Source organism: Camarhynchus parvulus, chromosome 12, assembly GCF_901933205.1.
Source record: "Camarhynchus parvulus chromosome 12, STF_HiC, whole genome shotgun sequence".
Classification (NCBI taxonomy): domain Eukaryota; kingdom Metazoa; phylum Chordata; class Aves; order Passeriformes; family Thraupidae; genus Camarhynchus; species Camarhynchus parvulus.
The window spans coordinates 9167669-9195644 of NC_044582.1; the positions used below are offsets into that span (position 1 = coordinate 9167669).

General features: G+C 44.0%; 1 protein-coding gene across 2 annotated transcripts in view; it reads left to right on the forward strand.

The window, feature by feature from the left end:
• The first annotated feature begins 889 nt into the window (after positions 1-889).
• The window catches only part of MGLL (monoglyceride lipase), a 58803-nt gene continuing 31716 nt past the window's right edge, over positions 890-27976 (forward strand). The window contains exons 1-3 of one of the 2 annotated variants that reach the window (XM_030956928.1): positions 890-1205; positions 2257-2395; positions 21776-21882. In XM_030956928.1, the coding sequence (XP_030812788.1) occupies positions 2271-2395; positions 21776-21882 (232 nt within the window). In that variant the 5' untranslated portion in view covers positions 890-1205; positions 2257-2270. Of the gene's footprint in view, positions 1672-2256; positions 2396-21775; positions 21883-27976 lie in introns of both variants that reach the window. The other variant, XM_030956927.1, reaches the window with a different exon arrangement.

The following is a 27976-nucleotide window of genomic DNA, read 5'->3' on the forward strand; positions in this document are numbered from 1 at the left end:
ATGACAAAATTCTCTATTGGGATAGCTCCCCTTAAAGCTGGGGAGCTATTTTGGCTTCAGGGAACCTTGCTGTGACAGTTTTTATAAGCAAGTATCACATACCACCGAATAGATCTCACATTACAGAGTAGCAGCACATGTATTGCATATAGTCTATAGTGACATAATGATTTATGTGATTATAAATCATATGCTGTGTTTATATATGGCCTTTACCCTGAATGAGGCTGCAAAGCTTGGGCACTTCTCTGAACTGGTATCTGAGCCATCTCCCCGGAATGGCTTCAAAGCCTGAAGAGGTGCACTTTAAACGCAAACAGCGAAGTTTGGTGCTGGGATGCCAAGGAGCTGTTCGGACCGGGATGCCCAGGAGGCAGCACGGCTCCACGGTGTCCTGTTGAATTTGCGCAAGCCGCCCCCCCCCCGGCTGTCTCCGCTGTCCCCACCGCACAGCTGGCGCCCTGCCGTGCCGCGGCTGTCCTGCTCGGCCGCTTCTGTGCCGGAGCCGCGGCCCCCGGGGCGCGCGGGCTGTCTCCCGCTGTCCCCGGGCTGCAGCAGCTGAGCGGCCGCTCCTGTGCCCGGATGCCGGGGCTGCGGGAGCGCTGCGGCCCCTCCTGTGCCCGGATCCCGGGGCTGCGGGAGCGCTGCGGGCGCACCTGCCCAGCGGGGCGGCGGCGGAGCCGGAGCGGAGCCCCCGCGGGAGGGCACCGGGCAAGGGGCGGCCGTGCCTCCGCCCGGGGGCACCGCGGGGCTCCCCCGCTGCCCGCCCAGCCCGGCCCAGCCCAGCCGAGGGTGCGGCAGCACCGCCCGCCCCTCCATCCATCCTTTCATCCATCCACGCGTCCATGCATCCTCCATCCATCCATCCACCCAGCCACCCGCCCACCGCCCTTCCGCCGCTCTCCCTCTCTCCGGGAGCAGCCCGTGCGCACCGTGCGGTGGAGCCACCGCGCTTCGGCTCCGCGGGCGGACGCGGCTGGAGGATGCGTGCGCGGGGCTGGCGACCTGGCATCGCGTCGGTGCTTGGATCCTCCCTCCTCCCTCTCCTCCTCCTCCTCCTCCTCCTCCCCTCCCTCCCGCTCGCCGCCTGGCAGCGCGGGGCTGGGGAAGTTGCGCTTACACGAGAGATGGCTTCGCAGCGGGGATCGCTCTGAGGAAAGGTCTCCCCCTCCCTCGCCTCCCCCCGGCGCCGCGGCCTCCGAACTGTAAGTGGCAGGAAGGAAGTAAAGTTGCAAACAACCTGCCGCGGCAGGAACTTTGTGAGCTGCTCCAGCTGCATGTGTTCAAGGTGCCTTTGATGTACGTGCAGCAGCTTCTGGAAAGTGGACTGCAGCTTTCCCACCCGCCAGCCCTCCCTCTCCCCAACCCTTCCCAGCCTCCCCTCCCACCACCGCCACTTCAGCCCGCACACGCAATTTGTGTGAGAAGAAAAAAAAAAAAAGTGATGAACGAGAAGTGGTGAATTACCCAAGCGACTTTCCTCAAAGAGCGAGCGAGCCGGGGAGAGGAGCCGGGGCGACCCCCGCGCTCGCAGCGCCGGGAGGGACCCGCGGGGCTGCCGGGCTGCGAACGCGGCTCCGCAGCGAGATGCAAAAAGCCTCATCTGCTTGCCTTTGACTTGCGATGCCGGCTCCTCACTAGAATGCAAACCCTTGCACAGGATGAAAACAGGTTTGTGGCAAATTCTCTTGGAAATGTTTCGCTCCCCGCCGCCGCCACCTTCCTGTCTGAGATGTCAGAGAAGATCTTAATGATGACACGGTGGCAGATACCTCTGCTGTGTACCCACCACTGTTCTTTGGAGATGTTCCGCCAGAGATAAATCTTTTATGCAGCTGTCTTTTCATATCTGTAGCGATTGCTGCATAATTTGCTCTTGATTGCAGTAAAAATATTCTCTTTAGGATCCGCTTCACAAAATGATGCAAAATAAACTCAGATGGGAGAAGTGTGGAATAGAAAGCTGTAAATGAAGTACTGATGATGGATTGCTCTTCCCTTCTTCTTGTTCCCTCCCCCGCTTAATGCTCTACCTCTAAATGTGAGCCTTTTCTGAACAAAAACATTTGCTACCTTTCTGTTTTAAAGCAGTGATTTTGGGGGCTCTTTGGCTGTTGTTTTGGGAGCAGCCTTCCCATCAGTAGTACTTGCCTTACTGATTGACTTTCTTGAGTGTCTGTGGCTGCCAAGCCCATCACCTTTTATCTTGTTTCCACCTGTTTTAAAGTATGTCTTGTTTCTTCTAACACCTTGCAGGTCATTCTTCCAGAATGCCAGAGGAAAGTTCGCCAAAGCGGAGTCCTCAAAACATCCCATACAAGGATCTGCCCCATATCATCAATGCTGATGGGCAGTACCTCTTCTGCAGGTATTGGAAGCCAGAAGCATCTCCCAGGTGAGCACTTTGAAGCAAATGTCCTTTCTACTATCACTAGATCTGACTCTGTTAATGCAATTATTATTTATAGCTTGACTGGCATTACAGGGCCACGTACATGGAGCTTTGTAGAGCCCCTAAGAGAGTTTTCTCTCAACTGAGAAAGTCCCTACTGTAAAAATTGCATTCTCCAAACCTTAACTTGCTCGAGTCAGCCTTGCAGGTATAAAACGTGGAGCTGCTGTCATTCCGTGCACAGCTGGCTTGGTTGGCAGTTCAATATTCTACCAAGTGGCTCTGGCAGGTGGCTGATGCCTATCAGCAGTAAACAGCTATCCCCAAACTAATAGCACAGGCAGTTAGGGAGGGCACGGATACAGGCTTTGGAATGTTCAATCTTGCTGATTTTCTCGGTGTCAACAAACTTAACATCAGCATCTGAGTTCAGTTTCAATAGTAATAGCAGGGCAACAGGCAGAAGGTTTGACCGCATTGCTTTTTGACTGGTTTTAAATTATTTATACTTAGTAAATGATTCAAGGAGCTCTCTCACTGGCAGTTGCAATTTCAAAACTGACCTGTGTAATAAACGCAGACATAGAATCAGATAGAGAATTTTTTCTAATATTTTGTCATAATTTAAATAATCTCTTTAATAGCTTTCTGTGCTAATTATGATCTGATGTAGCTCCCGTAGTTATGATCTTTCTTCTTCCAGTATCTGCTGGCTTGGCATGTATTTGTGCTGCCACTAGTTATGTAGGTATCTACTTCATAAAAATCTGGATATTGCTTAATTGTTTACTTTTTCTGCAAGCCAACAGGAAGAGCTGTGTTGATTTTATATAGCTAGAAAACAGTCACAGGAACAAGTTGTTCAATCTGTAGTAGGGAGTTAAACTTTATCCTGATGACCCAACAGGTTAGACACCATCCTCTGCCCAAACCAGCCTGGTAACTGCTCTGAGAGAGGGATACAGGTCCAAGTTAGCTGGCCTTGGGGTTTATGCCTACGAAACTAAGGGACAGTGGGAATAACATAGGGCTGGGTTAGCACTCAGGTAATACAGAGGGTGGGCAAGCACCAAAATGTACTGGCCCCGGAGAGGAGGACAGTGCAGCCACCCCACCACAGCTCCATGGCCCAGGCTGGGCTGTAGGACGGGGGTCTGGGTCAAGATCTCCTGGTCTACAGAGCAGTTTATAGTTGTTTCTACTCACTGCCTTTCAGAAACAAGGAGGAAGGTTTTTGGCACTGACGCATTACATAGTCTTTGCACCAACTGAAAATTGCCTTTATGGAAAAATAATGCTATGAAATCAAGGTTCTACAGTGAAACCAGGCTGTTTTGTATTATAATGGTAATTAATCATTAACTACCCATAACATTTGTCACCTAGTTGTGGAACTGCTTTTTTATCACATTTAATTTCTTACCAAATTAGTGGTGGGTGGATGGATCTTTGTTCCAGAAACGATAAGGAGCTGACAGTGAAAACTTGGTGTCTAAGTCCTCTGGGTAGTTAATTTTTTTTAGTGGTCTGTGCACCAAGCAGTTAATTAAGAGTGAACTTGTCCTAGTTTTGTGAAAAGAAAAGTGGATGGGATCAGTGCTGCTCATTTACAAGGAGCTCCTGTGTGTGTGTTTGCATGTTTGTGTATAAGGAGGGGGCATTGTTTATTATTAGCTCTTCGTGAATTGTTATATATGAGACATGGTAAGTGACTGAATAACAAGTCAGTGCCTGGATCCTGTGATCAAGATCGCTCTTGAAGTGCTTTGATAGGCAAACCAAAAATACATTACTTTGCCCCCTTTCACTTTACATAAGAAGCTCTGCTTTTTCTTCTTCTGTGTAGAAGCTCAGCAACTTTCATCTAATTTTAAGCATTCAGCAGAACCGATCTCTCTATATATATGTATAGGGAGAGAAAGAGAGACACCTCAGGGGACTTTTACAGGCCTGTTACAATTTATTTCAAATACTGAAAGCAATTCTTTCAATCTTCTGACTCAATTGTTGATTCAGGTTCAAATCTTAACGCTAATGAATGATGCTATAACCGTCAAATGGTGAGATCTTTCATTGATCCATTATGTGCCTAATCCCAGCTAGAGCTGTGGAAATGCCTCTTCACTGCAGATGCCCAAAGATTATCACTGACTTGTCTTCTATTAGAATAGAACTTATCACCCTTGATCCCTCCCCCAGGGAGGGGGAAAACCCAGGATGTCTAGCAAAGGAAATATTAAAAAGTAGCCCTAGCCTGGGCTTGAAGAGCAGACAATGGCCAGGAAGTCTCTGAAAGTGGGGGTGACTGACAGACACCACCCCTTGGAGCTGGTGCTTCTTTTTTATCTTGTTGAACAGACTCATAAATGTGGATGAAAGTCTGTAGCAGATTAATGTGTTATAGCATATTAAAAAAAAACAAAAACCAAAAACCAAAAAACAACCACCAAAAAGCTATTTTTTCAGGAAGATGGAGAAATTTTGAGAGGCATTACTGCTTCATGCTCACAAATACTCAGGCTCTGATCCTGTGTGGTGTTGATCTGACTGATCAGCCCATACTGGTGCACATATGGAAGCTTTGTTATAAGTGCCACTGAGGCCAAGGTTGTCCTGCCAGTGAAAGGCACCTGTTGTGAGTTCCTCAGCAGGGTCTGCTTTGTTTCAGAGAGGGATTTAGGTGATTACTTCGCAGGAAGCTGACACACAAAGGCACTCAGATGTCATAATGATTATATGGGGTAGATGGAGTAAGGAGTAATGGGACTAAGGAAGAAGAAAGACAGTGTTCTCCACTTGTTTTTGGAGTGGGAAGTCACTCCCAACAGCAGAGCTGGGGCCTGGGTGTCGTCTTCTCCTGCTGCCTGCTGGCAGCAGTGCAGGTGCAGCTTGCCTGGCCAGCAGCCCTGCAGGCTGCCCAACTTGTTGAGCCAGCTCCATCTTAAAGTAGGGAAGAAAAAGCATTGTGTTCTGGTGTCGTTTTCATGTTTTGTGCCAGCAGCAGAACTTGTGGACCATGAAAATGGGCAACTCTTTGGCACCAAGTGCTCACTGCTGAATGCAATGCTTAGGATCTGGGCAAGGCATGGCACTTTCAGGACTTTGTAATGTTGTTTGAAGGAATTAAGTCATTAGAACCAAACAGGACTGATCTCATGCCTATAGCGTGTCCCAGTAGCCAAAGAAACTCTACTTAATGGGAAAGCAGTCATTGTGTAAACATAAGCAACAGCTCCATGCAAGGCTTAAACTCTGTCACCACCCTGAGCACTCTGAGACAAAATATGAGGTAACAGGAGGTGAGGAATTAAGAAACCAAGTTCTATTCCCAGCTCTCAGACAAAGCTGCTAAGAATAGATGCTGGTGAGGAAGGGGAAGGAAAGCTGGGAGGAGAAGTAAAGACATTTCCTTTGAGGCCCCTAAAGAGCCTGGGGAACTTCAGAGGTGACCTTCTTCCTCTGTGGTCTATATCCCTGCAGCCTTTTCTAGATGCTTCCTCCATTCTTGTCACTACCTAGATAAACACAAATAGTTTTTTTGTGGGGCACTTTTAGCCCCTCTTCTTGACCTCAAGTAAATCCTGTGAGATTTATTGACTCAGAGTAATTTTTTCAAAGGTGCTCATAGCTGTGCCACTGACTTCAGACGGAATGATGCCCAAGTCTCTCCTGGCAGATCAGTCACTTTAAGCTGGACACTTGAGACCCTTGAAGCTAAAGGATGCACTTGAAAATGTGATTTCCAGACATGTATGAATGTGAGCTTCCTCAGTCACCAAAGAGAAACCATCACCTGGCTAGTTAGCATGGTGCTTGAGTATCTCTCAGTGGTCTCTAGGTGGACTTAGGGGGTTGCCTGGATCCCCTGTGGTTCTCTGCCTGCGGGTCACAGAGGCATTCCTGGGCCATTGTTAACTTACACTGCAATGGATTGGCTCAACTTCAGACATGGTGAGCACAGTTTAAGTAAACAGAGCTGCAATTGTCTGGGTAAACAGTGCCTTTCTAAGAGTTCTTTCAGTTCTACACCTGAGATGTGTTTAAAAATACAAAATTAAACAAACAAAAGGCACCCACTTCTCTATTTACTTTTTACATTTCTTTTAGTCTTTGAAGAACGCCTGCCATTCTTTCTGACTTGTTAGTAATTCAAGGCCAAGCCAATAAGGAGAAAACAGATTTCTCTGTTCTCCAAAGATTTTGCAGATGTGCCTGTGGTGCAGAAATACAAATTGCTTTTGTATTTGAACTGACCCTTCAATTGTAAATATTGCCTGATGGTTTTGGCATCTCATTACCAGCACTTCCATGCCATTTCCAGAAGAATAGTGCAGCTCCCAGCATGAGCAAATGACAAAATTGAATTTGACTTTCAGACCTTTCCAAAGTGAATGAATAAATAAATAAATAAATAAGGCAAAGTGAAGTCAGAGCAAAAGAAATCAAGTCACTGATTATAATGTCTTTAATTATAGTGCATTGTGTTAGTCTCTAGAAATATTTCAAGCAGTTTCTCATTTAGCATCATTCTTGAAGAACGCTTTGTTTGTACTAATGAGGTCAACTCAAAATTAAAGCCAATCTGTAGGATGCAAAGTGACTTATGTCAGCACAGTTCGCTGTAGGACGAATTCAGCCCCCTCTGTTTTTCTGATCCCACTGCACACACTGCAAAGGGAAATGACAATGATCATTGTCAAATCAACATTCCAGGCTTTGCTTGCTGTATTGCTACTGCCCGAGTTTCTAAAGCATCCCTTCTTCTCATCAGCTGTGTATGTGCTCCTTTAATGCCTCTGTTATCTCTGCTCCATGTGACTGTCTTGTTCACTGTGAATGGGGGCATCCTTTTATGATTCCTTGTGTGGTTCCAGAGGATGGGCAAATTAGCAAACAGCTTTGTGTGAGAGAGACTCTGACAGACAGGGGAGCTGCTTTGGTTCTCACTGCAGATACTTCCAGCAGGCTTCTTCAGTATCATAATTTTTTTTCAGTCACCACAGAAATGTCCACCATGAGCAAATCTGCCTTGTATTCTCCAGAAACCAAGGGAAAAGATGAATAGCAAATGGAATAACAATTGTAACTAAACTGTCCCTTTTGCTCATTGTCCTGTTGGGATCTGCTTCAGAGCACAGGTGTACAACTTTGTGACATCAGTGTCTGAGAACAAGGTGACTTTTGGAGTTCCCTGCTGTGAGTCTCAAAGCAGCAATATTTCATCCTGATCCTGAGAGCAGCAAAAGAAAGCAAAATCCGTGTTGGTTCTGTGTGCCACCTGATGAATTGGAAACATTGCTGTCCAGCATGGTGAATATAAGAGGCAGAGGTAGAAATAGGAGAAAAGAAGAAAAATGGTCTAAAGATAGTGTTGTAAAGATAATGTTTCTGCTCGTTATTCTGGCAGAGACGGAAGGATAAGCAAACTTGGCATCTGTAAAACAAACAGTTCATTTGTTTTTAATTGGAATACAAGCGTGATGATCAGTACTGGCTTTGTGCCATGACTCCAATGGATGCCCAAGTTGGTAACTCAGCATTTAGAGATCTTTAACCTGGGCAGACCCTCCACTGACCTCTCTTCTTCAGCTCATCAAACTGGGAATGCTCTGAACCAGCTATTTGTTGGTAGTGACACAACAGCTGAAGCACACAACTCAGTGATCATAACAGGGTTCCAGATGCAAGAGCACTTTAATTCACTGCTACAAGGAATATACAGGTTTAGTGAAAATAACAAAAGAGCTGCACACAGTTCCTTCCTTCAGTTTCTCTAGCACTCTTGGAACATCCCTTGGGAACACACAGCAGCTCTTTTAGATCACTGTGAATACATCTACAAGAACTGGCTGTACAGCTGTTCTGGCTGGAAGAGGCTATTTTTTCTAGATGTCTATAGCAGAGGAGTTGGCCTTGCAAGTTCCCTTCAGACTGCTGTGCCTTTGTCCTTTTTAAAGTCAGGGTGAACATCTGACCTCTTTGTTCTTCTAGGGAAATGGCATTGTTCTAAGAGCTGTCCCTGCAGACAGATTTGGCTGAGCTGCCTTCCCTAGGTTCAGCCGTGTCATTGTCCTAATGTGTTCCCACTTGAATGGAAGCCACCAGAGTTTGAGCCCTCCTATTGTCCCTCATGCAAGAGATGTGACACAGCCCTGATACCAAATGGCTGATTATTCCAGGTATCCAAGGAGATAGTGTTGCATCTTGCTATGAGATCCCTAAAGACATGCTTAGGCAGGTCCTTTACCTCATCCCACCCCAGTTACATCCTTAACTACACCCAGCCATCCCTGTCCTGTCCTCCACAGCACAGACATTCTGGCGCTGTGTCAGTATGACTTATTGTCCATAACAGGAAAGAAGGAAATCAGCAAACATCAGGGTAAGTAAGGTTTTTAGACATCATTAGGATTATATCTCCTCTAGGGTTTCCTCTTGCAGACCAATACAGCTTCACTTATGTTAACTGAAAGAAAAATACTGGTGCAGCAATCCCAAATACCAACCTTGGGCTTGTCCCAACCACAAACATCTCCTAAAGCAGCCAGGCTTGGGGGAGTCACTGGGTGGTGGTGGCAGGAAGGCATCCCCAAGCTGACCAGACTCACTGCCCACACAGTGGTACAAGGTGTGGCCTTGGAACCAGGAAGGGAACAGCTGGTGTGGAAGCTGTCCTGGTGGCCACAGCACTGCAGTCAGATTTACCTGCCTCCAAGCTTGCTCCTATGGGATATCTCCATCACCAAGAGAGGGGATAGGTCTTGGTCTTGGTCTTTTTCTGCTTGGGAATGTGCTCGTTCCTCTCAGGCAGATGCAGCATGTTTGTGTCTGAAGGGAGCCTTGAGTAACACCAAACTTCATGAGGCACGAAGTTTGAGTAACACCAAACTTCCACTGGCATGAGAGTCCCTCCTTCTGTGTCAGACACAGGCTCTGCAGCCAGGAACTATCTTTGTTTCTGTTTGGCAGGCACTCACTTGATGATGGAAGCCTCTGAATCCTTCCATACTGAGTGGTGGCAAAGGCAACTTGCTAGACCTAGAGAATTTAGTGTCAAAAAACAGAAAAAAGGATGCAATGAGGAGCAGAGAACAGGCAAAACATGATCAAGACAATAATTAGACACAATGACCAGTGATTTACAGAATCAGACTTAGAATTTATCCATACTTGTTTTTCCTTGTCTAAAACTGTGTGTAGTCATCCAGTCAAGTGATACAAACTGGGGCTGGAGTGTCTAGATGAAAGTTTCCAGAGAAAGTAAGTTATTTCTTGAGCAGCTGGTGGTTGAAGAATGCTTGATGTTTGAAGAGAGATTTTAAATAAAACCTACTAAGCAATGAATTAGTTGTTCTCTGCTGAATTAGTTTACTTCTGCTGCAAGTAAATTGTCTCAGTGGCAATCATTGAAAAGAAAGAACAGAGAAAAAAGGGAGACAAAATATTGACAACTGGGCTAAAGCCAAACATCCAGCAGTAACAGGGTAGTTATCATTTGCTCTGGTGTTGTGTACAGACAGGTGAGGAGAAAATGTACAAAGTACTATAGATTTGGCGTGCAAGAAAGATTGCTGATCTTTTTGAGATGTCTGTCTGACCTGTGATAAATGTCTTGCTCTGTATGTTTTCTTTCTTCCTTGCTCAAGTTTGAAGCTTGTAGAGTGAGGGAATAAGACCTAAATCGTTGGCCTTTCTTTAAAACAGAATTTGGTTTAGTTTGCGGTACATATCAGCAGGTCTGTTGGTTCACCAACAGCCAAGATGAGCTTATTTTTATAATTTTTCAACATAGTTTTAACTTCTATTTTCAAAACTATCTCAGCGGGCTTTCAAATTCAATTGTCAATTCCAGAAATCTGCAGTGGTTTAATTTGCTGGGTGAAAGGCATTAGGAGTGACAAGGAAGCAGTAAGTAATTAAATTTCTGTAAGATAACATCCAGCCGACTTAATGGTCAAGCTTTTTCTTCATTTTTTCAATTTTATGTGAGAGCTAGTCTACAATATTTGGAGCATTAAAATCTGTATTCTGAGCAGCATTCACAACCTCATGTTATTAAAAAGACATTCAAGCAATCAGCATTCAGTCATCCTCTGTCTGTCCCCAAAAAAGAGATGTGGAACATCTCAACCCAGCTTGTCCTGAAAATGCACAGAGCGTCTCTCTGACATTATTAGATGCCCACAAATTCATTAGGACAGAAAGATTTTTTAAAATTTACTTTATTCCTTCCAGGTTCACTGTGGCCCCCTTCCTGGTAGCACAGGGAGCCCATGGTGATATCTGAACTCTGGTGTTGAGCTCCTGCTGGCTGCTTTAGAGTCAGGTTTTTACTCACACTGTGTGTCCATCCTTGCCTCTGGCATGCTGTGCTGCCACAGGAAAGGCTTTTTACCTCTGTGCTTCAGTTTATGTGGCAGTGGGAAGAAGGGTTGATCCTTGCTTGGGTGGGGAAATGGATCAGAGAATGTCTTGAGGTGCCACTCATCTCTGCCTTGTGTGACCTCTGCAAGCGGCCTGGTTGCACCATTTGTAGAGCATTTTGGGTTTTCTGTATGAGGAGTGTTGTACAAAAGCCAGCTGCTGTTATTATTTATCCTGTTTATTTACTGGTCACATTTCTCAGAGCTGGGGAATGGAAAAAAAAACAAGCAATCAGCAGATTCACTTTGTTTACATTTCATTTCACTTTCGGTGTTTGGGGAATGCTGATTTGTTAAACTCTATTCCTTCCTTTGAAGCCTGTAATTTTGCATAGTGGAAACATTGCCTCGTTTTTACACACAGGTTTACATTTCTGTTCTGAAGCATTATTTAAGGGTCCTGCCCATCAGAGGTTTGCTTCCTGCTGGGCACATTCTCCTCCACACCAGCTCTCACTCTTTCTTTGCCAGGAATCGAAGGAGTCGAAGCTGGTGGGATTAATAACTGTGGTATTGAGAGTATTTGGTCTGGATGTTGTTGAGGCTTTTTGAAAATGGTCAGAAATATGTGGTACAGTCTCTGGTGAAGTGTTCCACATGAAACACAGCATTCCTGCAGCAGAATAACAGCTTGTGGTTTAAATAAATGTTGTTATTTCTGCTCTGCTGTAGGTGTACATGTATGTTTTGGTTCAGTGACTGCCAGATACTGTAAATGAGTATTGATTTCCTTTTCTATTTTAAGCTTTTTCTGCAGAAAAGACATCCCATATGCCTTTGGCTTTCTTTGCCTGTATCTGAAATGATTGCAGCCAAGGATTCATCTAGCTAAATACTCTTTTTTTTTTATTGTTACCACCCATCTTTATTCTAGTAGTTGCACCTCCAGTTAGACAGGTCCCCATTCACATTTTGGAGCTTAAAGCTATTACATCCAGCCCTTTCTGAGAGCAAATCACCAGGGCAGTGATTAAAACTCAAGGCAGGTAGGTTCCTTATTTGTGTTAGCATGGCAGCCCTTACTGAGAGAGGTGAAGCTGCCAGGGTCTTAGAAATAAAATAACATTTTAGGAACCAAGCCTGCAGTAGCTAAAGCCTTTGGACACCCAGATTAGCTCAGTGCAGCCCAGAAATAACACATATTGATTTGGCAGCCATAGGCTGAAGTCTGTATCCAACTCTTAAGTCATCTGTAGGTAAACCATTGCACCTCACCTGTGACTAAAATTCACTTTGGTCCAAAACATGAATAAACATTTCAGCCTTTAAAGCTCCTGTTGCAGGGATCATTGTCTTAGCAGCATTCCATGCCTCATGTAGAACTGCTTACATTCAACTTTCCTCCCTACCTCAGGTCTACAGCAAGCATGGAATAGTAAATTAATTGGAACATGCTGAAAGCCTTGGCAAATGCTTTGCCTGTGACATTCCTAATTTCCCAGAGGAGTAGCTGCTGATATTGATTTTGACAGAGCCTGTAAAGCCTCTTGCTGCAAAGATTCCTCTCATAGCTGGGCAAGGCTGAAGTGCAGCACTGGGATGTGCCAAGATTTCGCTGGAAATTAATGTGTTTAATCTCAAAATATGTTAAAATATACATAAGCCCTTTATGATTAAGAAATAAATCCCTGAGCTTCTAAGTTTATGGGATAATTCCACCCCAGATTTTGGAAAACCATGTGGAAAAACTTGGCAATTTAGAGACCCATGCTACCTCTGACATCTGAACTTATAATGAGTTTGTCAGTTAGTTAAGGAAAACCAATTAAGATCTCTGCCAACACGGAGGACTGCTGACAAAATTGGATCAGGAAGGTAAAAGTGAGGATGGGCAATTGACTCAGTGCAGGGAGTAATCAGGAGTTCCACATTAGGAGTGGAATTGCCTGGCCACTAACAGTACTATTGGGTCTAAGTATTTCAGGGAATTGAAGTCTTTCTTTAAACCATCGCCATACAACTAGGAATTGCACTGACAGTGCTTCATTAAAAAGTTGTAATAACATAGCATCTTGACTTCACAGAACAGGTAAAGTGCCATCTCCTTTCTTGCTCCTTCTTTATTCACAGCTCTCTTCCTGGAAGGTGTCCCTGACCATGACAGGGGGGTTGGAACTAACTGATCTTTAAGGTCCCTTTCAACCCAAACCATTCTATGATTCCAAGCTAGTGAAGATTTGCCCACATAAGCCCCAAATGCCTGATCAAAGTACTTCAGGAATATGCAGGAATAGCTCAGAAATGTTCTGACCCTCTTGTGCCAGGTGTGGGCTTTTCAGTCCCTTCCCTGCACAGGTGCTGGGGTGCTGAGCTGAATTCTTCCTGAGACAACTTTTTCAGCACTGCTGGTCATGAGTTGTCTGTACTACCACTCCCTGAAGTAGCAACTTGAGGCTGGAGGTGATCAGAGTCATGCTAGTCTGAACCATGGAAAAGCCCATTTTTAAGAACCATTGATTTGAGGGGGGGGAATTGACTCTGAAGAACCTCTGGTGCACCTGGGTTCAGAGTATGAGTGATGTCCTGCATAAAAATACCTTGCAAAAGATTTGAGGTCAGAAGAAGCCTCCAGACTTGTCTTACAGGACTTCAGCAGGTGCCACTTAATATTTAGATGTGGTATTCTCTGGAGCACTTGATTATTTGTCTCACACCACAAGCCCTTCTTAACAAATATTTTAAAACAACCAAGCAAGCAGCATGTTCCTAAGGACTTAAACATTACCATGTACTTGTGTGGATCTAACCAGGGGGATGGCTTTACTAAATAAAATAATTTCCATCATTTGGAAGCTACAGGGGCGTATCTAAAACTCCTCACCTCAATAACTGAATACTGCTGTCAATTTCCATCTTCTGTGCTATGCCAAAAAGTGAGATTAAATTGTAAAAATGTGGCTGGGATGCCATGTAAGGAGCACTCTTGCGTGGCTTGAGCTCATCCCTCAATGAAACACACCTTGTTCCTTTCTAGGAAGCTTCCCTTCTATTAGGGTTGAGTTGGATTTCAGGCTATGAACTTTCAGCAGCAATAATGACTTGTCACTGGAGCAGGTTCCAATGCTCTGAATATGCCAAGACTTCAAGGGAGTTCAGTAAAAAGGAACTGGTTTTGCACAGCTACTTTGAAACAGAGACATACTTTTATTTTAAAACCCCCTTTTTTGTTCAGAGAGCAGGTGTAGTACTGAACTAGTGAGTAATGCTGAGTTTCAGTGATAGTGACAGTGCAGAACATTCTTGCCCTTCAGCTGCAGCTTTCTCATGCTTGGAAAGGACAGTCCATCTCACCACACAGGCCTTCCTATTTCCAAGGCTTTGGCTCACTAGGCAGTGTCTGCATTTTGATTTCAAGAAGAAACTGCTACACGACTGGCTAAACACTCATTTTTGTCCCTTTGGAAATCATTAAACATTCAGTGCAAGTGAAGAGGAGGGAGAGTCTGTGAAAACTGTTCTTGCTCTTACTCCCTGTCTGTTGGTGCTCCATTGAGAGTGGTGGCCCTGCAGTGGCTGTGCTTCCAAGTCAAAATAAATTTTTAATCAAACTAACCAGAAGTACTTTATTTTTCCTGATTTCCAAGGGGATCTGTGCCAGAAACTCTTTCGTTTCTTGCCATATTCTCCCTCCACACCCTAAAGCTAATCTAAAAAATTTGGGAGCGGTTTCAGGTTGACTTCAGATTTTGCAGCTGATGTCTTCTATTTAAGCAATGTTTTGCACAGTTTTTTTAGACAGACACTGACTACTTTGTGCATCACTCCCTGTAGCTCCCCTTGGGAGATATGACCTCCATTTCATCTCCCTTGTAACCCTTGTACTGAGCAAGGGCTGAAGCAGACAAAGCACAGGACTGGGATATCCAACTCCAGCATTCCTCCCAGTCAGGTCCTGGGGCAGTTCTGTCCCCCCACATCATCCCTTCCTTGGTCCTGTGTGTGTGACAATGCCTACCCCCTTTCTTGTTGGAAGCAGAAGTCATAATCCTTCTTTGCAGGCTTCCTGTGCTCTGTAGAATGGCAGCAGCCACAGGAAAGCTCAGATCCAGCCCTGGGTTGCCCAAGCCTCCAGGGATTTCGCAAGGCAAATCCCATCTCTGATATCAAAGTGGAGGAGTGTCCCCCCAGAGCAGTCCATGGAACCCTAGAATCCCTCCTCCTCTGTTTGATTCAAGAACGGGGTGGGAAGATCCAACCCATGAATTTCAAGCTACACACCAGGCATTTCACCTCTGATTTCAGCTTTATGTCCCCTCAAATACTACTCCAAAGCCTCCTTGAAACTAAATACAGCTGATCTCAAATGATAACTTTGCAGAGATTTAGCCAGAGCTATGCAGTTGCAAGGACCCAATAATTCTTTCTCTGCCACCCCCACCTGAAATTTCCTTCCTCCCTTCTCCTGGTATTAGACCTCTCATGAGTTATTCTCAGTGAGGGCTTGCTTTTTGAAAAACTACAATAAATCAGCTTAAACTATTTCTGCACATTGTTTTGTGCTGGCTCTAGCTGGATCCTGTTGAACCTTTTGTTATGAAATATATTTGTACTAACCGGATCTGTCTCTGCTCTGCTGATTTATGATGTCTGCGCTTTCTGAGGGGGTTGGAAAACTTAGCCATGTTACTCCTTCTGCACAGTTTCATTCCATGGCAGTTCTGAAATGTCCTCCTAACTCTGTTCTTGTGAGGAGTTGTGATTTTGAGATGTCTGATGAGACCAGGCTTGCAGACACGTTGCAAGAGGGTTGCTTACAGGAGCAGGCACAGGTTTTAAGACTGAGCCCTAAATCTCTATGGTGTAAGACAGTACGATGGGGCTTAAACTAACAGCAGCCCCTTTGGAGGGGCTTGCATGGGAAATTCCAAGCCTGAGGAAATGAGGAAAGAAAGCAGGAAGCAGAGCTTGCTGAAGAGGTTTATTTTTTAAATACCAATTTAAGATCTGGACAGGAATACAGCTACTGATTCTACTAGTCTAGATCAAACCACATCAAACACCACTGTACAGAACCCTCAAGCCCCACAGGCTCTGTATAGTCAAGCAGAAATTGTGTATTGTGAGCACAGTGAAGGTTCCTCTGACAGGCTCTTTCATGCATAAAGGTTTTGCATGAGATAAACTCCTCCAGATTCAGAGCTCTGTGAGGCATCCATGATAATGCTGTATGGTCTGTGATTTGGAGAGAAGGTTGCTAGAGACTCAGCTCCAGGCTACTGACATTCTGATTTGCTTTTTTCCCTGAACTGGGAAAAGCAGTGATAGAGCTGCTGGAGAGAGGTGGCTCCCCAGAGCCTGGGGAGGAGGGCAAAGCTGTGGGGCAGGAGGGCAGAGGCTGAGAATGCAAAAACCTGAGCAAGAGAACCAGAATTGCCCTTGGGTGTAATGACTCCTTGAAACATGGATTGGAATTGGGAGAAAAGTCACTCCCTCTTGCACCTTCAGGGGGACATAGCTCAGATGTTTCCTAGAGGCAGAAGGATGCCATGAAGGGAACACCTGACTCCATAAATATTCCTGTCCAACTGGAGACACTAGGCTGAACTCATGGTTAAGTGTGTAGGTCACAAGCATTCATAACATGAGTGAGGTTACTATAGCTTTTTGTAACCCCTACACATGGCCCAAGTTTTTTCAGGGTTGTCTTGGGGCACAAATCACCTCCAGAAAAAAGAAGGCAAAAACTGACTCGAAGAGAAGAGACAATCGCCTTTCCAAACTTCGGAGCAAGGGCCTGAAGAACCCTCCAGAAAAGGAAAAAAATCACCGATAGTGAACAAAAACTTTATTCTTCATTACATGTTCTTGTAAAGTATTAGCTGGATTTTTTCTTTTTTCTTTTTTTTTTTTTGTAACCTTTAAGCAAATACCAAGGGTAGAAAATTAGATTGACACTTAAACCTCAACAGATCTTATTATATGATAGATAGCTAATCCTCATAGTGAGGTCCATTCACCCAGCTAACACAAGAATGAGCATCTTCTAGTGACTTTCCATTATAATATACTTTGGAAGCAAAATACACACATAACATTTTTAACACACCAAAAGATCTGTGAGTGACTATCCACTTGCTTGTCCAAAAATGTCACCAGGTTTTGGTAAATAAAAATTAATTGTTCAGCTACAAAGGGACTGATAAATCAGCTCAAACCACACAACAAAATGTACTTAAGCCAGTCATTTTTCTGGCAGCTCAGCTGGCTCAGAGCTTTCCTGTCAGTTTGTTTTTAAAAACTACTTTAGGAATTCAGCGTCTAGAATTCAAAACTGTGCAAGTCAGATGTTCTTTGTTAAAGCTGATCTGGTTCTGGTAACAACATCCATAAGACCAAATGAAAAGCACAGTTGCCTAACATAGAATAACATGGTATATGCTTAAGTTGTGAGGCCTTGCTTCAGGAAATCACTTCTGTGTGTGATTAAATCAGTCCTTATTCCAGACAGCATTTATAAATCCTTTTTTAACTTTCATCCTGTACTTGGAGAGTCCTGTTGACTTTCATGTGTTGAAGAAAGTTTCCTGAGGTTAAGGCAAGTACTTAAATATTATTCTGAAGAGGGATGCTATTGAATGGGGTGGAAAAGATTGCATTTTTCATATCTGCAGTCATAGGAAGCTTGTCTTCCGTTCTTTGGTTCAGCTCTAATGTTTTGGGTTATTTTCTGGCAATAAAAGAGCAAGCATGGGGTCCCAGAGAAGTGGCTTTGTCCCCAGAGGACACAAAATGTTAAAGTCACACCATCCTGCTTGCAACCTTCTTTGTCTAGCTCAGTTCCAACATGAATTTTGTTCAAAGCAAAGCAAGAACATGGGTCTTTGCCCAGCAGGACCCAAGCCCTGAGTGGTGTTTCAGGCCTGCAAAGTGTCACAGCACAGCAGCTTTCTGGGTGTGTTTTCAGTTATTTTTCTTCTAACAGTCTTGGTTTAAGAAGGCTCTTGCTCATGTATGTTAAGTCCAGTGCTACAATTTATTTTACCTAGAATTGTTCTCCTCCAGTTGACTGTGGAATTGTATCTCTGAGCAATTGGCAAAAAAGACAGCAGAACAGAAAGTGAGAACCTTTAAACCTGGTAGTGTCTCTCTACCTAGAACTGCAATCTAAAGCATGACCCTGCCCTGCAAATCTGCTGCTTACACAAGAAGAGAAATATTAGTTGATGTGAAGCTACAGTGAGAAATAGGGATGGCTTGGACACAGGTAAAGCTTGGATCAGGTGGTGACCTCTCCAAGAGGCAGGACAGAAGAGAACAAGGAGTTCATATGAATTTGTGCACACTGACTGTGTTGCAGCCTGGCCTCCATAATTCCCACCCTCCCTAATAAAGGACAGGGGGTGTTTGCAGGTGCTTTGTATTAACTGCAGGTGTGGCATTGCTGTGTTTCACAAAGCTTAACAGACTGCAGCTGCAATATAGGAGGGACTGATAGCAGTCAGGGGAGATGTGGGAGCAGGCCCAGGTCACAGGTGCATATAACCTCATCAAGGAAGAGAACTAAATACAGCCAGTAGTTGATTTGAATATTAAAGACAAATATTATTCTGCCTTCTTGTTGTAATAAGCAAGTGCATCTGTTTGCCAAGCTGTGCAGTACCAGGAGGCAGAAACCTGCAGTGGGGAGGGGGCAGGAGGAGGAGGTGATAAAGGCCATGGGAAGGGCAGGAATCTGCAAAAACCATCTGTTGCTTTTGCAAGCAGCAGTCAATAAAGTGGTTTCCTCCAATAGCCCGTGATTGCTGTTGCAGAGCTGGGTGAGAGCAGGAGCGTGGGACCCAGTCACACCCCACTCACACCTCAGCTTTGTGCTCAGACCCAGCCCAGCAGCGGGGCAGTCCTGCTGCCCTGGGAGGAGCTGCTGCCCTGAGCAGGTGCCAAAGCCCTGCTGATTCGAGGTGTTGAGCAACCACAGTTCCACCAGCCAAAACCAGCTGAAGCATCCAGAGTTACATGAGCTTTCTGTGCCTGTGGTCAGAGACATTAGAACCAGCAGGGATCCAGGCACAGGTCACTTTGCAGAGGGCTTTGCAGGCTGTGCACAATGTTTTCTACCTGCAAACTTGCCAGGATTTCAGCAGCACAACTGCAAGAGCTGGAGGTGAAGAAATTTCTCCCCTTTTTTGAACAAAATTCTCATTCTCAACCTTTTTTGAACAAAATTCTCATTGAGACTGCACAGAGAGGCACTGCAGTCCTGCAAAACCACAAACACTGCATGATCCATATTAATTTTAAATGACTCTGTTGAAAGCAATCTCTGATAATCTGTTATTCCAGCCATTGTGGCAAGGAAAAGGAAGACTGTGACTTAAGAGTAGGGATATCTGCAAAAATGTTTACATACAGGAAATAATTGCTGTCAGTCAATCTAATAGTTTGTTGTATTTTCCTGGCAGCTTGCTAGTGAAAATATGTTCAATCGTATTTGTTACACTGCCTTCAGGTATTATTTGCCAAGTTTTAACTTACTTTGTAGTGGAAAATTGGAGATTAAGTGAAAGAGCCAAATCCTTCAATCCTTGTTCAGATGATACTCATACTAATTTCAGTTTTTGAAGGTTATGTTCAATATGTGGCCCTTGTGCTTAGACCTGAAAGCTGGAGCTGAAGAGCTCTGTAGATGTGACCTAGTTTTTAGTCAGTAAAGCCACTCTCACTTTTTACTGAACAACAGGACAGGCTGATTTTGTTTCAGTGTAACAAATTGGAAATTTTATGCCTTGTTTATGATTATTGATAGGACAAAACTTTCAAAAGTATCTAAATCCTTTCAGCAGCTACTGTCATTGGAGCTCTTAAGGCACAAACAGGCTCAGGGGTTTTATTTAGTATTTTGCAGACAAATAATAACCCAGGTCTGTTCCCTGTGGTGTGCAAAGGCTCAGTTCTGTGACACCTGGAAATTGTGTTCCAGGTGGAAGGAGAGGTCACAGGAACACCTTGCCTCTCTGAAGCTTTGGGTTTTTATCTTTTCTCCCTTGGTTTCACATAAAGTGAGGGCTCTTAGCATCTAGAAGGATGCTGTATCAGTGTGAATAAAAGCAAAACAAGGACTTTGCTGTCACAGGGATGCAGAACTAAGAATTTTCTGGAAGAGATCTCTTTGCCAGCTCCCCATTAGGTTTCATTCACTCAATGCCATTTAGTGCATTAATTCAAATAATATTTCTCTGAGAAATGAAGGGCTTTATTCAGCTAGCCAAGGTGCACCTTTATCTCTGTGCCTAGTCAGCAGAACAAACATAGGTCCCCTAAAGAGCTTAAGTAAGACATTGAGCAAGGAAGCTGTCATGCTTGAAGGTAGTAGGAGGTGTGGGAGTAGGAGGTGTGGCAGAGAGACTTAGCCTGGCTGAGTCTGTTGCATATCAGGGCAATGGGCCCACAGGAAGAAAGTTAATATTCTCCACTGAGTAAGCAATGTCTCACTTTCTTCAGTATTTGGAGGTATAATTATAGATCCTGCACTCCAAAAATCAGTCTGTCTGCCAGGTGCATTGATAACTTGACAAATCAATTGATCAGGGCCAATGACAAAGGAAGGAATGGCTGCTTCACATGGATTGTTTTGCAACCTTCAGTGACACTAAAGAGGATTTGTAAGGCACAGCAAGTTAAATATGGTACATGACCTAATGTCACCCTTGCTAATTGGTGTTAGACAGATACCAGAGCATCTTTGCCTTGTTGCTTTTGTGTTTGCAGTGGACTCTGTACAGTCCTTCTGGTCTAGATGGATGCTCTTTTAAATTGTCCAGCTGGGCAAATGCTTCAAAGCAAGTGCTAATTAAAGAGCTAGGACAGGAGTTTCTACATCATCCAACATGCTTTTTAAGTTAAATATATTTAAGACCTAAGCAGTTCATTGCTGTGAATACACTATCTAAAAAGGGATTCAAAACCTCAGTTCAGATAAAGTTGAGGAATTCCCTAGCTGTTAACTGCTGTCATTGTTTTATGTTGTCAGTTCTTGTAATATTTCACTGTTCATGTACTGAAAATGTCAAACTTGTAGCCTTCAAATGGTTTTGTGGTTGCTGATGTTGCAAGGACAAATGGTCCTTTTAAACAAACAAGTTATGTTTATGTTGCTAAAACTAGGGTTTAAATAGTTACCTGTCAAATCCAGCAGAACTTCTGTAATCTCATTGCTACTTCTGCTATAGTCCTAGCCCAAGTCTATACTTATTTTATCTAGCAGAAACACTGGGGAGGTTCAAATTCAGTCATTTCCATTTGATGACATTCCAGTAAAAGTAAGGTATTATTCATAAAACTGGAATATTCAAATATAAGTATTTGCAAAAATAAGTGTCTATTAGACTAGTTTTAATTATCTTGGTCTGCACAGTGGCTGTGTAAGAGTCACTTTAATCAGAGAAGAGAAGCAACTGTTTTGGGGCAGAAACTGGAATGGTAAAATTACCATAACTGGGTCAAAAGATAAAATTCCAAACTCCAAGCAAAGTGCTAGAGACCTATTCTTTGGCTGAAATTCCACCTTAGATTGTTCTGGAGCATCAGACAATGTTTGAAGTTACAAAGGTAAGGACAGTGTTGGTGTTTGAATCGCAGAGAGATACCAGTCCCAAAATAAACAGATGGCATCACTTACCCTGGAGAAGCCATGTAGAAACTCAAGCCCACGGAGATATCCAGCTCAGGGACTGATGCTGATGCCCACCTGCATCTAGAACTTGCAGCAGTCCATGGTGGCTCTGGCCCATGAGCAGTTGCCTTCCCTGCAATCCATCCTACAACAACCTGTTGAAGGCCATGTCAATGGCAGGCCAGGGTGACAACGGTTTCCCCTGTACACAAACTCTGCAAATTCTATACCTGCCTGGTGTTTGCTGATGTCTGAAATGCTGTTACTGAATTAAATGGTTTCCCTTGCAGCTCTGCAGTGTTTGCAGGGTGGTTGGCACGTTAATGATCTGTACATTGATGCTCCTTTCAGAGCCCTGGTGTTCATTGCCCACGGCGCTGGGGAGCACTGCGGCCGCTACGACGACTTGGCCCAGAAGCTGACAGGACTCAACTTGTTTGTGTTTGCCCATGACCATGGTGAGTAGCCTAAAACTGTACTTGATTTACAGCAGCTCAGGCCTTTGCTGAAGTAAATGCCATTACAGCTACTCAGCAGTGAGAGAAGAGCCAATAAAATATTTACAACCAGACATAAATGAAAAAATGATTACCTGTTGCTTTATCAGGATCTGCATATTTAATCTGTAAAAGCTATCCCTGTTTGCTTGGAGTTTTCCTTAGCCGTTTGACCTCACTCTAAGGGATTATTTCTTCTTCACCTGTCTCTTGGGGGTGAAGTGGTATTGCCCACTGTGGAAGTGGGAACAGGAGCCATTTCTGCTGAATTCACAGTCAATGTCCTAAGTGATCCCAGAGGGGAGGCTGAAATGTCAGCACAGCTTTCATATACTGATACAATGAGACAGCTGCACCCTTGAGACATGGAGAGGAAAGGAGGTATCACTGACATCTTTGAGCACATCTCCACACTCCAGCAGAGACTGGAGCTGGCTGTGCATGCCTCAGCTCTGAGAGAAACCCTCTGAGGAGGGTGCAAGGCTGTGACAGCACAGCAGCCCCCTTTGGCCCTCAGCCAGCAGGGTGGGACAGTGCTGGGCCAGGTGTTCCTGCCTCTTCTTGCTGGAAGGGCTCTGCTTTGTGCCCCATGCTGTGATGGAGATGTGCTGGGTGTCACCAGGTCTCCTGCAGTGCATGGATGGGGACATCCCAGCAACATATTTGAACCACCCATCCTGGTTCTCTGGTAGCCTCCTGTCACACATAAACCCTTGCAGCTTCATAACTTCCTTGTGCTTGGAGATCTTTGCTTTGATTTTATCATTGCAGACTACTGCTCCCTGTGACAGCCATTCCATCAGTATCAGTATCAGCAAAATGAATCAATGGGATTGATGATGGCAGCAGGCAAAATGCAAGGCCAGATTCTGAGCTGACAGGGTGAAATGGGATGAATCTTGGTGTAAATCTGATATCCTTTGGGCAGATTATCCACTGACATTGGGAAGTATACTGCAATTTACTTGGCTGAAGCCAAGAATCAAACCTGCCCCCAAGGTCTCCTCAAAGACAGGACTGTTTAACTTGAGTTTGAAGATCCTGAATCTACATTAGTCATTGCACTATTTATCTGTGAGAGGAAAGGCAAAACCTCACTTAATCTTGGCACCAAGGCTTTCCCTTGCTCTTGCTCTTGTGACTCACTTTTAAACACAGCACTGCACTTGATATGCAGAAATGACCCCTATATTTTCTCTGAAAAAGAGAATATCTAGCCCTCAAGACAGCTTGCAAGAAAAAGAAATAAAACCCATGTGACATTTATTTTGGAACAATTGATCACATGCCATTTTTGAGCTTTACAAAGAGAGTTGACCTGTGCAGAACTATCCTAACTCAGCACTAGGTTTCTTTCTCCCTGTGTAGGCAGAGTGTTTCTGAGTGTTGATTCATTCATTTTGATGCACTTCCTTCTGAGCTGGAGGCAGGCTAGCAGGAGCCTGCAGTAATCCCAGTAGGAAGTGTCTCCATCCCCCTCTGTTTGTCTGTATGGCATAAAGTTCATGGGAAGGGGGATGGAAGAGGCCACATGCTGCTCCCCCTGCACCTGCTGTTAGCAGACCACAGCCAGTCCATAGAAAAAGTCACTGAGCTCCAGGATTGCAATTGCTCTCTGTTCTTGTTTAACACCATGCTTTAGCTCCTCATTCCCATAAAGCTTGATAAAGGTTTTAAGAAGTAGAGTTAAAACAGCATTAGTTGAAGCAACAAATCAAGAAGAAATTATAAAACATTTATTTACTGCATGGATTTGATACAGAGAATGCTTCCTCTGTTGATGGAGAAGAATCTTTGAGATGTGTGTTCCTGTCAGGCATGTTTTGTGCTGTGTGACTATTTGCTCTCTTTTTCCTTGAACATCTTTTTCACTGGAGAAACATAAGTATTTCTTGGTGTTTGGGGCTTTTTTTTTTTAGAATACACTAGTATTGCTGGATTAAACAGTGCAATTAGTACAAATCTGATTTCTTGGGTCAGTTAACAACTTTGTTCTCCCTGTCAGACCTACAGTTTTGATTGTAAATTCCGTTTTCCTGATCAGTAAAGAGGAGAGGGTGAAAAGGAACCTGAAAGCAGAACAATGGAAACACAGTTGTGTTACACAAAGAGCTGATGTAACTGAGCCTTGATTCACTGTAAGTTAGAAAGACAATTAACATCTTTTAGGCTCTGTATAATAATCTTTGCACTTAAAGAGGCAACCACGAAGGATAAACTTTGATGAAATACAAATTACATTCTGAGCTAAATGCCAGTGAAAGCTGAAGGACATAAATGCCTCCATTGCTAAAACTGCTCTGGTCAGACTGGGAGGTTTAAAATTTTCCTCCAATATTTTATCTATTCCAAATCACTTCAGCAGTGTGTTCCCTTTTGTGTCCTTTCCTTTGGATATCTTTGGGTAATATCAATTATTCAATAGGGTTAGCACTATAATAGCTGTCTGTTCCCTACCTCATACCATGGCTCTTAGTCATGTGAGCTCAATGTAGACTTCGTGACCTGGATATTTGTTCAGGTTCTGGTATTCTCATGGATAAAAATTCCCAATACAGGTGCATTATCCATGAGATCATTAATGCAGTTCCACAGTGTGGCAAGCGAGATTTCCCAAATGACTCGGGAAGTTACCAGGGTTGGAGTATGTGTGGCTTGATTGATTTATGTTGTGTCTATCCTTCAGTCAAAAGAAGGAAAAATAATTTCCATTTTTATTGCTGACTCTGTAGGAGCTCACACATGGGCCCTAAATCTTGCCAAAGGCTGCTCTGCACCAGTGTTTCCTCTTATGCAAGGCTTGACCCAAAAGGTGCTTCACAGAGTAACAAACACTGTGCACTCCAATTTGGGTTTTAGTCTTGCCCCTCAGTGTAAGGTACCTCTGGCTCACTTTTCTCAGAATGTGAAGATTTGAACATTTATTCTTTGGGATATTTCATTGTAATCACAAGACTGCTGGACCTCATAGATATGTATTAGAAATTTTCCATGGTGACGGTGGAAATTGAATTCCAGAAGACCTCTTAACCTTACCTTACATCTAATATTATTAAATGGCTTTGGTTTATATCAGCCCTGTGAAAGAGGAGAATGGAATTTCTGTGTAACACAGCAATTTTTTTCCTGTGGTCTCTTATAAGGTGTTTTTAACAGGCAGGTAACTGTTTCCCATGATTTCTGGGTTTGCTTGGCATGCAGCTTCATGATGGCAGAATTAAGACTGCTGGGATCACCTGGCTATTTCTGCAAGTTTAGGTATTTTGAAACAACATCTCACCTTTTCAACTTCATTTCTGTAGTAATATTATTTTTTTATGGCAAGATTCTGATGACAGAAGAAAGATACAAACATAGTAGGTTATTGGCAATCAATTTAGGAAAGCTCTCAGAAAGAATAACTGTGGGGGATTCATCAAAGTGGAGTGATATTGCAGTTCTTCAATCAGCTGCAGATTGCAGCTCCTTTAGTTTTAACACAGTAATTTTAGGGATCTGTAAAGCTGAGAGCCAAGGAAAACAAGAATAAAGGCTAGAGAATGTGGCTTTGTTTTCTCATACCAAGCATTTTGAGTTGGTAAAGCACATGATGTTCCAGCCATCCTCGTCTCTCTTCCTGTAACATCTCATTTGCTGAGATCTAATGCTCTATGGTTGCATTACGTGGCCAGAGCCCAGAAGAACCATAATTTCACCTTCAAAAGTACATGTCAACTAATAGCAGTCAGAAACACATTTGCAAGATACAGGGACCACAAAAATGTGTTTACTTTTTTCTTACACTTTTTAATCATAGTTGAAATTAGCCCTCTTTTTCGTTTGCACTTGCACTTGCTCATGCTAGTTATGGGTATTGTGTGTGTTTTACATAAGGATGAGGAGGATGAAATTCTCAGCCCTAACCTGGTGGCAGTTCCTAGCCACCAGATGCACTTTCATCCTGCTTTCTCCACGAGGAATAAACCCTCTACCTGTCCTGGTACACGAAGACCTTTGACCCTGTCACCCTTTTTGAAGCTGTTGAGTTTCCCACTCTCGAGTTATGTTTAATGTCAGATCAAAGCAGAGGGGAAGGTTGCAGCTCTAACAGCTTATTCACATTCCTTAGATGTTTCTAACTGAAGTTCAGCTTGCTCTGGCAGCCCTGCTGCTGCTGCTTTGTGTGTGGTGAGCATTTCTGATGGGTTAGCAGGTCCCTCTCAGACACCCACTGGTGCTTCTTCTCTCCATTAATTTTTTCACTGCTTTCTCTGTTTAATGAAGGATTTATTTCTAAAATGTAGAAAATAGCTGGAGCAGATATTTTTAAATGCACCAAATATTAGCTGCTTTTGTTTTGTTTTTTTTCTAAGTGATTGCTATGTTGTTCTTGCAACTGTTAAAAGACCATTTTGTTGATGAGAACAGAAGGCTTTTATTTATTCATAGCACTGGGAAGGATTGGTCTACACAGAAAGATTAAAAAGAACTAAACATGGTCAAACTGGGAGGGGAAAATGACCAAGAAGGATGTCAGAATTAATAAGAACAAGAGTTAGCACTGTAAGTGTGAAGTAACAGCTCACGTACATTAGCACGCAGGAATGTTCTGGACAGCAGCATTCCCTGACATTGTGATTGGGCAGGCTTCAGGGCAGTCTCCAGGGATGGAGTCAGGAAAGCCTTGGCAAGTGTTATTTGGAGCTGGTTTGCCCATGGAGCAGCAGCACTGCTCCTTGGTGCTGGTGTGGGCCCATTAACCCACGGCAATCTGCTCTCTCTGCTTCCTCTGGATGAGCCCATTGCCCCAGGGCAGGGAAGGTTTGAAGCACTTTTCTGCAGATCTGTGGGGAAGAATGGCACTCACTGTTTCCTTTGCTTTGACAGGAGGCTTACGAGGGGATGTGGGCATTTTCACTTTTTTCCAGCTGAGAGCTATAGGTCCCTCTGACAGGGGACCCCAGAGGAGATGGCTCTTTGCCCTGGCTGGTACAGTGTCGCCGGTTGGCCACAAGGTTTTCGGGGTGAAGGAAGAGACGAGATGGGCTCCATGATCAGAAGGCTTGATTTATTAAGTTATGATATAAACATCTATTTAAACTATACTAAAAAGAAAAAGAAAAGGAGAGTTTCCAGAAGCTGCTAGCTACCTAAGAATAGAAAGTAAAGAATGAATAACAAACCTTGCTCTCTCGGACTGTGTCCGAGAGAGCTCAGTTCCGGATTGGCCATTACCTCCAAACACTCAATCTGGGCCAATCCAGAACTGACCTGCTGCATTCCACAGAAGCAGATAACCTATTGTTTATGTCTGGTTGCTGAACTTCTCAGCTTCAGCAGGAAAATCCTAAGAGAGGATTTTTCACAAAAGAAATGTCTGTGACAGTACAGCACTGCCAGTGCTGTTTTATCCCTGTTTTGACTCCCTGCTCAGTGCAATCCCAAACCTTTCCCTGCCTTTCCTTCTCCAGATGTTGAATGAAGGCAGCAGACAGGCTTATCTGCCCCCCAGGCAGTGGTGAGGAATGCTACCCCTGTGTGGGGCACACAGGAGCTGAAACCACAGCATGCAATTGCAGGGTGAGAGTTCAGATGCTGCACTACACCATGGAATTCCTTAGGCAGCGAGACAACTCAGAACCTGGAGAAAAGTCATCCTATAAACAAATGTCTAGTGAGTAAACTTAGTTCTGCCTCCTTCTCTAACTCTGTTTTGGCTGTGGGGATTCTCATGGAAAGAGATGAGCTGGGATACAACCCTGCAGCCACCAAGGAGATCCAGGCAAAATGAAATCAGCTGTTTATAACCTTCAGCTCTTCTGGAATCACTGATCTTGTAACTCTGGATCTCAGAGCAGCAGTCACAACTTGCTGAAGAAGCTGGGTTGTGCTGTTTTAGCCTCTTTGAAATTACAAAAATGATAAAATTATTGCTACAGCTAAGATACAACTTTTCCCATGCACTGAACAAGATTATGAACACAATCTTTCAACTGGACCATCTATTTCCCCTTGCTTTCTCCCAGGTTGCTGCATGAGCCTGGGTTCTTTTGGTGGTTGTGAGATGGTACCTCCC